At 34.7% G+C, this 12,815-nt stretch overlaps 1 protein-coding gene across 1 annotated transcript in view; it reads right to left on the bottom strand.

The window, feature by feature from the left end:
* Positions 1-5,563: 5,563 nt before the first annotated feature.
* LMBRD1 (LMBR1 domain containing 1) overlaps positions 5,564-12,815 on the bottom strand; it is a 131,405-nt gene continuing 124,153 nt past the window's right edge. Inside the window, exons 15-16 of the mRNA XM_017859762.1 lie at positions 6,206-6,297; positions 5,564-6,027 (exon numbers count right to left, since the gene is read on the bottom strand). Coding sequence (XP_017715251.1) covers positions 5,914-6,027; positions 6,206-6,297 — 206 coding nt within the window. The 3' untranslated portion in view covers positions 5,564-5,913. The remainder of the gene's footprint in view (positions 6,028-6,205; positions 6,298-12,815) is intronic.

Raw genomic sequence — 12,815 nt, 5'->3', positions numbered from 1 at the left:
AAATTTACCAAATTAAAATATGCGTGGAGAGGCAGAAAGGTCAGAAGAGTAACTTTCCTAGAACCAAGGTGTAGCTTAATCTATATGTACACATCTAATAAAGTATGTCAGCTGAGATTTTAACATAGCCAATATATGTGTTGAGAACTGTCCAAGGCAGCACAACTCAATCCGGGCAGCTTGGGCAATCTGGTCCCCTTAGAGTGCTCTCTGCTGAAGAAGAGTGGATATTTATTCAGTCTTCATCACAAAATATCTGAAATGCCCCTTGCTACCTATCTCACATCACTTCAATCCCACAGTCATCAAGTAACCTTCTGATTATGCTACCAGGAGAGGATGTATTGTGGTTTGGAGATATGAAAATTCCGGTAATTGGAGTATCTTTGATTGTAACTGTAATTTGATAAAGTGATGTATTTTATGTATATTTATTCATAATATCAGACACATACAATCTTAGTAGATATTGACAAGGTCCAGTTACTGCCAAAGGCCATTCGGCTATTGATTCCTAGATCAAGTTCTGAAATGATGGGTCTTACCTTCTTTAACTGCAGAAATTCCATAGCCACAATCCAGTGCCTGAAATAACTACAAGTTTAGATGTTTGCTGAGTGAATAAACTATATACACACAAAGCTAATCCATGTTGAGACTTCTTGACAGCCAACATGATTTTCCTGGAGATCCCAAATTCTGTCTCCTTGCATATGGTCTTTCTATTTAAACTTTAGCAAAGACATTTGTTCACTAACATTCTTTATATAAGAATTCAGTGTAACTTCCTTCTAAATTTTAGTGCCAGAAAAAACTATCAGGAGGAAAACTGAGTGCTTCCTTCTATTAAATGTAAAATCCTCATTATCCATCATCTTTTTTCTTGGCTGCCAGAAAATTCCAAGACATATTTACATATAATCACAATGGCTATTATTTTCTCTTCTGATAAAATTTCTCCTTTAAACATTTTAAATCTTTAATATATTTAAATATTGTCTACTGACTTCCTATAGTAAGAGAATTTCTCTTGAGACATTTTTTTCTTGCTTCCCTTTTATTCCATCTCCTAACATTGTTATACACATCGAGCAACTCTAATTTGAAAATCTGAAACCTGAAATACTCCAAAATCTGAAACTTCTTTAGCATCAACATGATGCTTGAAGGAAATGCTCATTGAAGCATTACAGATTCCGTATTTTTTGATTAGGAATGCTCAGCTGGTATGTGTTCTGCACATATTCTAAGATAAAAAACTCAAAACCCAAACACTTCTGTTCCCAAACATTTTAGATAAAGGATACTCAACCTGTATTACCATTTTAGATGCTGTATTGATTACCTCCATAGCTTTAATCAATTGTAGGGGAGGAAAAAAATCTTTTCTCTGTCCATTTTAGGAGCCCCAGCTGGGGCTCTGTAATAAAGGACAGATTAACAGGAGAAAAGCATACAAATCAGTTAAGAGTTGAATACTTATACACTGAATTGGACAGAATAGTAAATTATGAAAACGTGACAAGACAGAGGCCAGGGCTAGGGCAGAAAATGGTGGAACAGTAACTAGGAAGATAAGAGATGCATTTTGCATGTTTGTCCCCTTCAAATCTCATGTTAAAATGTGATCCCCAGTGTTGGAGGAGGGGCCTGGTGGGAGGTGTTTGGGTCATGGACGCAGATCTCTCATGGTTTGGTGCTGTCCTAGTGGTAGTGAGTTCTCTATCAATTCATGCTAGAGCTGGTTGTTTAAAAGAGCCTGGAACCTCCTCTGCTCACTCTCACCATGTGATACGTACATTCCCTTTTCTACGTAGGCCATAATTCTAAGTTTCCTGAGGCCTCACCAGAAGCTGATGCTGGCACCAGGTTGCTTGTACAGCCTGAAGAACAGTAAGCCAAATAAACTTTTTTCTTTGTAAATTATTCAGCCTCAGGTATTACTTTATAGCAATGCAAATGGACTAATACAATAAAGGTTACTTTACCAAGGTTTGTTTGTACAGGTTTTTTTCAGCCCTTGTGACAAAAATGTTACTTTCCTTCTGGTATAGACAGGACATCTTCCACATGGGAGTTTTATGTCCTGGTTTTAGGAGGAAAAAGGGGTGGTCAAAGCATCCTTCTTGCATCTGCTAAGCTCAAAATAATTCTTATGCCAAAATGGCATATTTTGGGGTGGCATATTCTGCTATCCTTCAATATATATACTCCCTCAACCAGAGACTATTTCTTAATTTCTCTCTTCTCCCCATCATCCCTCTCATAAAATGAAGATATCAACATTACTCTTTTCCCCTTAGGTCTCTTTCTACCCCTCTTCTTCAGTCTTCCAGGTTTTAACAACGGTCTTTTTATGTGGTCAAGGTCAATACTTAAATTCTATGCTGTAATCAATGTTTACTGTGCTTCGCCTATGAAATGATTCTAAAACAGTATATTACTGAACTATGTACGTATCTTTCACTGAAGAGCTCAGTAGTATATTTTGAAAACATTATTTTCTGTATTGCTTTTTGCTTTCCTGAAGTTCCTGTTTCCTTTTCTTTTGCAATATGTATTTTCCGTTTCCTTTGGTATGGTAGCACTGAGCTAGAAGTCAGTTCCAGGGTCCTCGTTCTGCCAGGACCTTGTTGCATGGATGAATAATCACTTGTTTGAAGTTTACATGGAACATGACAGCCTTGGCCTTTTGGAAAGTTGTCACTCTAGATGATCTCTAATTTAGGTATTTTTCAGAAGGACTTCAAAGGAAATATGTTCTTCATTAGTGGAATTCATAACAAATCAGCTTCATGAAAATACAAAGTTAATAAAGGCATTCCATATGACTGGGAGAAAAAATATCTTAAGTGTTAGAATAAAAGTAAGCTTCTAAATATGTAGAAAGTTTATAGAATCTAGGGCGAAAAAATATATTAAAAAAAATACAACTAGCAAAATCAAAAGCTAAGAAGTTGGTCTGACAGAAACCAACAAAACATTCCTAAAAGTAAAGTATATGGAGTATTCAAGACAAATATAATACTTCTAACCTTCAGGGTTTCAAAATAAACCTCAAAAACAGGTTAAATATATATTGCTCCTTAATCAAAGGATTATTCAAAGTTTTTGTATGCTTAAACCATGTAGACGAGCTTAAGGCTTCTTTCTACCAAATTCACCTGTCAACTGAATACCTTCCATGTGTAAGAAGCTATTCTAGGCACCAAGGACAAAGTTGAAAAACCACACGTTGTGTTTAAGTACTTAGAGTCTAGTGGAGGCAGACATGAAGGCAATAAATCACAACATACCGTACAGGCTGCCATGTGGATAGGAAAAAGCTAGCACCTGTGTCTGGGCAACTTAGGGGAGGAGGGACCTAGGGAGATAATTCTAAGGCTGAGACTTGAAGAATAAGGATTTTCTTGGGAGACAAAAGGAAGGGACAGGCATCACAAACAGAAGGAATAGTTCAACAGAGTGGGGATGTGAAGACTCATAGCCATGTGAGTAATAGGAGTCATTTGTTAGCTGCCTCATATAACTGGTGTGGGGATGGCAGGGGAACTTGGAGTCAGAAGAGATGCACACCAGAAAGGCCTTATCTATCTCATGAAGGCTTATGGAGTTCATTCTAAAATAACTGAAAGCTTTTTGCAGTAAAGAAATGAAATAATCAGGTTTGTATTTTAAATGTTCAGAAAAGACTGAAAGGAGTCAAGACTTTGCAGAAAGTCCAGTGAGGAATTTCAAGAACCAGAGTTTATCAGTCTGCTTGGGCTGCCATAACAAAATGCCACAGACCGAGTGGCTTAAACAACAGAAATTTATTTTCTCACAGATCTGGAAGCTACAGACTCAAGATTAAAGCATTGACAACACTGGATTCTCCTGAGGCCTCTCCTGTTGGCTTGCAGACCACTGTCTTCTCATTGTATCCTCACATGGCCTCTTCTTTGTACATATACATTCTAGATGTCTCTCCCCCTTCTTATAAGAACACCAGTCATACTGGATTTGGGCTTCATCCAATAGCCTCATTTTACTTTAATTACTTTTAAAAGGCCCTATCTCCACATACAGTATTATTCTGTGAAGTACCAGGGTCCAAGTCTTCAACATATGAATTGTAAGGGGACACAATTCAGCCTATAAAATAGAAAGTGGAGAAGAGGGGACAAATGGAAAGATAGGAAGTAGAAATTAACATGACATGATTGTTTGATGAGTCAGTTATACACAAGAGATATGGAGATCTACCTGATTTTTTTGTTTAGGCAATCAAGTGTCTGCTGGTATCATTTGTCAAAAAAATGAATGCAGAAGAAGGCTTAGTTTGCCCCCCCGAAAATGAATACTTCAATTTTCAAAATGTTGCAGTTGAAGCAGTAATTCTAGCTAAAAGGTAAGTCAAAGTTCAGAGCTTACGAATACGTAGTATAGATAGAAGCCAAGGGTATGTGAGATTGTCCACAAAGAAAATGTAAAATAAGGCTGGGCATTGTGGCTTACGCCTGCAATCCCAGTACTTTGGGAGGCCAAGGTGGGTGGATCATGAGGTCAGGAGTTCAAGACTAGCCTGGCCAAGATAGTGAAACCCCATCTCTGCTAAAAATACAAAAACTAGCTGGGCGTGGTGGCGCGTGCCTGTAATCCCAGCTACTCAGGAGGCTGAGGCAGGAGAATTGCTTGAACCCAGGAGGGGAGGTTGCAGTGAGCCGAGATCGTGCCACTGCACTCCAGCTTGGGCGACAAGAGAAAACTCCATCTTAAAAAAAAAAAGTAAAATAAGAACAGAAGGGAATGAAATCCTGGTGAATAATGCTAAAGGGTAGTTGCAGAAGCAGAAGCCAAATATGAAAGTTGTGAAGGTTTATCAAGAGAGACAAAGAATCAGAACAGAGAAAAATGGCACAAAAATTAAAGGAGAGAAGAATTAACTTGGATATAGTTGTTAATTCCTAAACCTTTTTTCAGAAACTTAATGATATTTTACCTCAAGGATCATAATACATACTTTTTTGTGAGTTCTAATGTGCTTATGCTAGTAAACTAGTATTTTTTTTATTATTTCTCACTATCCAGAATGTGTTCAAAATACCCTGTCATACAGTTTTCATTATATCTTTTGCAAATTTCAAATCTTTAGAATGAAAAAGTATCTCTAAAACCAAAATATGATGCCATATATTTTAAATTAATCCATAAACTGATCTTTTTCAGGATTAATTATTCTTGACAATACCCATTTATATTGGAATACAAATTTTGAGGTCAGATACAAAACAAAAGCTACCTATAACAATATGTATGCCTTAAATACTGTAGGGCTTGTAAGATATCTAATGGACTGACATGTGAACAATATAACACATCTTGGAATGCCACGCTCTTATAGCACTAAGGAGAGTTTGAAATCTTTTCATGAAATCTACTTGAGTGGTGCTAAACATTTTAGGGAGAAAACTGAAAACAAGTTGCATACGGGAGTAACATTCATCAGCTATATTGTACATTTTATTTGGAGGCAATCAGAGAGAGATACTTTAAAATTCCACATCACTCTGGAGAACCTAAGGCACAGATACAAATGATTTATTACGTTTTTAAAAAGTGACAAAAGGGAATATTAATTCTGGAAGATTTTTAATTAAACACTATTATACATTAGAGGAAAAAATTTTGCACAAACATTCCCTCACAAAGCCAGAAGTTTTATATTTACATAGCATTATTATGGTAATTTAAAATGTTAATCTATCATACAATGTTACTTCTGAAAACATATAATAAAATATAGTTGTTTTATAGCCATGCTCCCATTTTTGATGAAAGCTAGTTAGCTCATCCTAATGTCAGTCTAACACTTTAAAAATGCATAACAGATATTCAGTCAGCATTATAAAACCTTTAAGACACAGAAGGCTGTCAAACAGAATAAACAGAGGGCTCATCATCACTTATGTCTGAATCTTCATCTACTCCTTCAATAACCGATTTCTTCCCTTTACAACAGGATACAATTAATCCAATCAAGAATACCTGTAAATTTAAATAAGCTATGTGTTACTTTTCAAATTTAAAATCATTTGGAAAGTAATGCTTTAAAATTCAATGACAGTACCATGATACAAATGGACTACTAAGATACAAAAAGTTTACACATTTAACTATAATTTATAAAAGAAAGTGAAATCATGCCTTGGCTATCTGTACTTACCCCAAGAAAGGCCCAGTTACCAAAATAGTAAGCAGCACTGAAGAACCAGAACTTGTGAAGGAATAGGTATGTCCGGGTAACAGTACACTGATCTGTAAAAGCAAATAAAAGACTATGGTGAAATAGGTTCTTTTATAAAACTGATGATTAATACTTTCTCTAAAAGATTATTAACCAAAGCTAATGACCAAGATCATATGGCTAACAAGTGTCAGAGATGGGACTGAAACTTAGGTCTCTCTCCAAAGCCCACTCTTTCAACCACCTTAATGTAGTGTTAAAAACTGCCAACTAATATGACATATTTTAAAAAAAAATGAATGCCACCAATGCAATCCAGATCTTAAGTATAAAAAAATTATTTTGGCTAGTCTGCTTTATTGGAAATAGAAGAATCATTTTTACTTGGAGTGTCAGACATATCCTAAAACAAAAAAAAGTTTTCCTGATGAACATCAAGAAAAAAGAATAAAGTAATCAGATGTGGTTAGTATCAAGTTGCACTTGTAGGAGCAGAAAGGTCTAATACCTTTCCTCACCCACTGTAAGTTTCATGGCCAACACTCCTATAACAGAAGACAGGTTAACAAGAGAAAAGCATAACAAATTTATTTAATCAGTTTTTCATGACACAGGAGGCTTCAGAAATGAAGACTCAGGGGAACACTGTATTTTCATGCTTAGTCAATGAAGAATGGAGAGCTAAGAATAGAGAGTAATTGGACAAAAGTGTATAACTGAATGGTAACAGACTGAGGGAGGAAAGCCAGCAAGGTCTGTATGTTCAGATTCTTCTTGGTCTTTCACATAGCATCCCCTCCTTCAAGGTACAGGGCAGAACTCCTTCTGGAATGAGGGTCTTACGACCTACTATCAGACAAGGTAGGTCATAGAATTTCTTTAGGGCCAGCCCCTACATAGAAAGGCAGGGGAAGGTTAGAATAATATTTCTAGGTTTATGGTTGGCTTTGGGAAAGTGGGGTTCTAATTTCTATGACATGGTTGGGGGAAGAGAAATTCTAGTTTCTATGGTCTGCTTGGGAGAGAAAGGGGAACAGAAGAAAGAAGGGCAAGGGAAGGTTGAAAGGATACTTTGCTTCTGGGGCTCTTCCAATATCCTTCAGTTCAAAGTACTTAACCTGTTACAGTGTGTGGGTTTCACCATGGTCTCGATCTCCTGACCTTGTGATCCGCCCGTCTCGGCCTCCCAAAGTGCTGGGATTACAGGCGTGAGCCACCGCGCCCGGCCCCCAACACACTTTTCTAAGAAATCAATTCTCACTGCAGCTAAAGCTTGAGAGGTTTCTTTCAGCTTTTATCTTTTTATGACTTCTATTGAATGGATGATTACTTCTTATAAAGAAATAAGAAAATCACTATTTACTGATGTGATTCCTGTTTGAACTTTATATAGCATTACAGCTGTAATTAAAAATAAATCATATATTTTTCCCCTTCAAATAAAATGTAACTCTTAAAGAGAAAGTAGCAGACTGGTTATTTGGTATTTGTGTTAACCCCATAACAGTTTTGTACAAATACATTATTTCCATTAGTTACAAAGTCATCTACACATATTGACACATACCTAGTAAATGATGTCTCAGGAAATATTTATTCAAGCCATTCAGAAAGGCCTGTGGCAACATAATACAGTTGACCCTCAAACAAAACAGGTTAGAGGTGCCAACCACCACACACAGTCAAAAATCCACATATAACTTTTGACTCCTCCAAAACGTAACTACTAAATAGCCTGGTGTTTTCTGGAGGCCTTACTGATAACACGAACTATTGATTGACACATATTTTGTATGCTATGTGTATTACATACTGTGATCTTACAATAAAGCTAGAGAAAAGAAAATGTTAAGAAAATCATAAACAGTGAAAATATATTTACTATTCATTAAGTGGAAGTATATTATCATAAAGGTCTTTATCCTCTTTCTCTTTACATTGAATTGGCTGAGGGGGAGGGGAAGGATGGAGAGGAGGAGGGGTTGGTTTTGCTGTCTCAGGTGGCAGAGGTGGAAGAGGTGAAGGAAGTAGAATAGAAGGCAGGAGAGGCAACTGCAACTTTTATTGAAAAAAAAAATCCAGCATAAGTGAACCCATGCAGTTCAAACTCGTGTTGTTCAAGGGTCAACTATATTATGTAATTGAGTGAAAAATTATATATGCTGCACCTAATAGAGGATACCAACCTCACAAATTTCAGAAGCCTTTTATGTTTTACAGAAGAAAATCCTTATCTTACAAAGCAATTTCTTTTCAGTCTGTTAATTACAAAATAAATTATAATTTCTGCATATTTGTATTCAAAATGGACAATGGCAAAAAGATCCCACATGCAATTAGGAGACCAATCTCATATCCTATTGCTAATCAAGAAAATACACCTTTTATTTCTATTTTTCTGAGCTCTCTTCTCAGCTTCAATAAGTAAGTGTTATTTTCTCTCAAAACATAAAATTGAGCAGAGGGCTACACAGTCCAGCTTATTACATAAGGGATCTAATAACACTTTTTTTGTTCCTATCACATGGTTTTCTGAAAATAGCATTAAAGTTATATTTTATAAACATACAATACTTGTTATATAAAGCTTCAGATATGTTATGTAAAGATTTAGATAATCTAAATTTCATCTACTCTAAACCCTTCCACTGTACTTCAACATTTACTTCTGAATTGCTCAATACTAAACTGAACAAACCTGTCTCTTTCTGATAAAAAAACAAAAACAAAAAACACAGCTGAATAAAGAAGCAACCTCTTCCTTTTAGGAGCAAGGACTACCAATCTAATTCCTGTCTATTGATACCCCAAAGGCTCCCTTCAGAGTCTTTCTTCTCTTTACCAACAGAAAAGTCTAGAAGGAATAGTCACAGTTTTCTAAGAAAACTAGATAGTCTTTAAGCAGCATTAGCTGAACATATTTCTGTCTCCTATAGTTACCAGAGATGATTACAACTTTACACTATGTGCTGGGAGTTCAGACTCACAGCAGAGACTCCTAGATAGAAAATTTATTTGTCTTTTACTTTGTGCTCCCACCACATTTTATTCTTTTATTATAGAACTTACTTCACAGTGATACAGCTATTCAATTTGTCATTTTTTTCAGTAGATATACTGAGTATCCTGAAGTACCACTGGAGTATTCAAATTCATTCATATTCAATGACTATTGACGTAAAATAAATTTAAAAGCAGTTATTTTATTTAAAATTCATATTGTTAAACAGCCCATTTTCTAATTTTTAAAAATTAAAATCTGACAAGATTCCAAGGGTATAAAAATGACAAAACTGAATATATATTGAAATTAAAGCATAACTATAATGTCCAGCATGGTGAACGAAGAGCCGAGGCTCTGGACTCTGACAGACTTGCAGGTGAATAGCATTTGGTCACTTTTTTGCCATGTGTACAGGCAGATCTGAACTGTGGAACCTGTGGACTTATAAAAAGAGGATATCACTATCTTTCCCCACAGAATTGCTATAAAGATCATATGACATATATATATCAAAAGCCCCACGCAAAGTGGGGCTTAATATTAATTTTCTTCCTTTTTCCTCTGCAAGGTATAGCGAACAACTGTGAAGAGTTGCTCAAATGGTTGTAACTCCTGAGATTTCAGACATTCATGTCCAATAGTAGGAAAATAATTGGTTAGTCACTAATACCATGACTACTCTGTGCATGCCCATTATTTTTCTGTCTCTACAATTGAAACAGACACAAATGGATTTAGCAAAATTCAAATTTGTATTATCAGTATCAGGATACACTGCTACATAGTAATACACCTTTAAATAACCAATTTGAATGTTTCAAAAATGACGAGTGGGACAGGCTTGGAGCTACCCAAAAAAACGCCTTTTCATAATTATTTTAAAAACAAGAATGGTATCATTCATGGTTTAAGTATTACTTTAGCTTCAATTTACAAGTACAAGCCTGTGAAAAACTCAACTTAAAAAATAAAAGTTCTATTACTCATTTCCATACTTAAAGATATTTTGGGAGTCAGAACTTGACTAAATTAGAAATTTCAGGGCCAGAACAGGACTAACAAAACAGAGACTGAACTGGCAGAAGCAAGATAAATCAAATCATTCTTCTCCAGACATCTAATAATCCACTTAGTGACATTTTAAATTGGCTTATACTCTCTGACTCTTGCCCATCACCAAAACCATATCTTCAATATTTTTTTGATCACACTATTTTATATGTTTACCTTTTTTAAAGGTTGTGGACTTCGACACAAGCCTTTTAAAATACCATAAAAAGGTACCATCATTCTGCATTGTTGTTGAAAAATGATAGTAGGTTAAAATTCACACATACAATAAGTAAAAGCTCTTTATATTCATCTTTGTCCATATATATCATTTTGTTTCTATTAACTGGGATATACCCATATAAAAATTTTGCTAATAAGACACACACATATATTTCCTATTCAAGTGACGATTCCACGCTGAATAAATGGAGGGGAGTGCCGTTCTTCACCATCTGCTATCTTCCAGCTGCTCACCTGAATCACAGATATCTAGGAGATCTATAGATTTCTTTCTACAATTATCTAACTAAGAAAATCACAATAAAGGTTCTGAATTTGGTTTTACCTTCAAAGTAAATTTAAATTGTTGGATACTTCATTTAGGAATTGTGTTCTAAAATCAGGAGTATTCCAGAAACTTCTGACTGTTCTTCTTCAAAAGAACATATAATTGAATTAAAGATTAAACTTCCAATTAAACTAAAGATTAGATGTTAACAATGAAAACTAAACATGGGGGAGGGAGGCTCAGATAATTTTTTTTCTGATGAGAAAGTGGCCATACAAAAATAATAAGAATTAAAAGGGCCAAAAAGGGGCATCTGAAGCATATGAATAAAATCAAAAGACTTTTGAATCCTGCTACTACCACCATTCCTTCATCTCTTCTCACATATCATCAAACAGAGAAATAATAGGAAATGCAAGTACACCATTATTTTTTGTAATTTAACAGTAGTCTTTAAGGATTTACCTGATAAATTTTACATTATATATTTTCTGTTTCCTTTGTTATGTCACTTTTAATGCATCTTGACTGCCACTAAGGTAACTTTGGTTAAGTAGAATAAATAATACCTTTTGTTTTAAATACGTATTTTAAAAACATTTACTGTTTAAGCCACAACTGAGTCATCATGTTAAAACTTCACTTGAAATCAATTTATAATTAATTACTCTATATTTGCATTTTATAAAACAAAGACTTATGTTACATATGTGTGTATATATATATATATAGAAGACATTTGAGAAAACTCATGTAATATGGAGAATAATTTTAAAACAAGCATTTTATTTGACTAGTGACCAAAAAATCTGTTAGAAGCCTGGACTATTTAGAAGCCACTTCATAGCTCTTGGTTGCCCATGACTGTGCCAATTGGTTCCTGATTAGGGTCTTGCTACTATTGAATATTTATAATGAACATATATATCTTAACTGTATACAGGGTAAGGAGCTTGGATTTTATTGTGACATGATTTCAAATTATTTATCGAATGGTTTTAAGAAAGAATAACATGAGTGGAGTACAGACTAGAAGAGGAGACTGAAAGCAGAAAGAGGTTTACCAAGTTAGAAGACGATACAACTGGAAAAATGAGCTCAGGGATGGGAAGAAAAAAGTTGGGATCTGAGAAATTTTTAGGATATAAAATCCTAATGTTTTACTGTCAGATGGAATACATACACGTAAAAAGTTTTAGGAAACTAATGAAATACATCCAAATAAATGGGAAGGCAGAAAAAATGAAAATATATAATAAAAACCAAAGTTGTATATTTATATTAAAATTTAACAAGTGGTATAGAGTTAAATCAATGTTTTGTTAAATCTCACTGGGAGATGTAGGTAAAGGGGAAGAGAACTGATGAATGTCAAAACTCATAGAAATTTTGAAGGACACAGTTTTCTTATACGTTAAGAATACACAAACTGTATCAGGCTAATAAAGATATTTGCCAAATGTTTTGCACTTAAGAATAAGTTTCAGAGTAACCATTTTTAAGAACTAGTATAATTTGTGTTGAGCTCTGGTTATATTTAAGTAAGCTTAAAGCATTTCCAAGGTGCTAAAATATATATTTGCCTTTTAAGAAAGAATGTTACTAATTTCATTTTATTACTAATTGGCCATATAACACTCATTAAAAGGGAGTACAGGTAAGTATTAGCATATAAAATGTAGAAATTGTATAATCACAATCTGTATCAGTGAACTCTAAATTACTGAGACTTACTAGCTGCTGGTTGTAATTTTCCAAGGATAGTCAGATATAAAGCAATTGTCTTCTATTACTTTATCTTTTGATAAAAGTAGTTTAAATGGATATACAAGAAAATATTAAAGTTAAAGATAGAAAACTGAGATTTAGTTGAGTCTGACACTAATATACTATGAGACCCTTGAGGTAATTCATTTAGCTTCTAAACATCAGTTTCTTTGTAAGTGACATACAGATATGTGTGGTATATGGTGCTAGATCAAATTTCTGGGAATTCAGACAGAAATCTGCATTAGAAAGAAAAG

The sequence above is a fragment of the Rhinopithecus bieti genome, unplaced genomic scaffold, assembly GCF_001698545.2.
Source record: "Rhinopithecus bieti isolate Rb0 unplaced genomic scaffold, ASM169854v2 scaffold_50350, whole genome shotgun sequence".
Lineage (NCBI taxonomy): Eukaryota > Metazoa > Chordata > Mammalia > Primates > Cercopithecidae > Rhinopithecus > Rhinopithecus bieti.
This window is presented reverse-complemented; position numbering and strand designations above follow the sequence as displayed.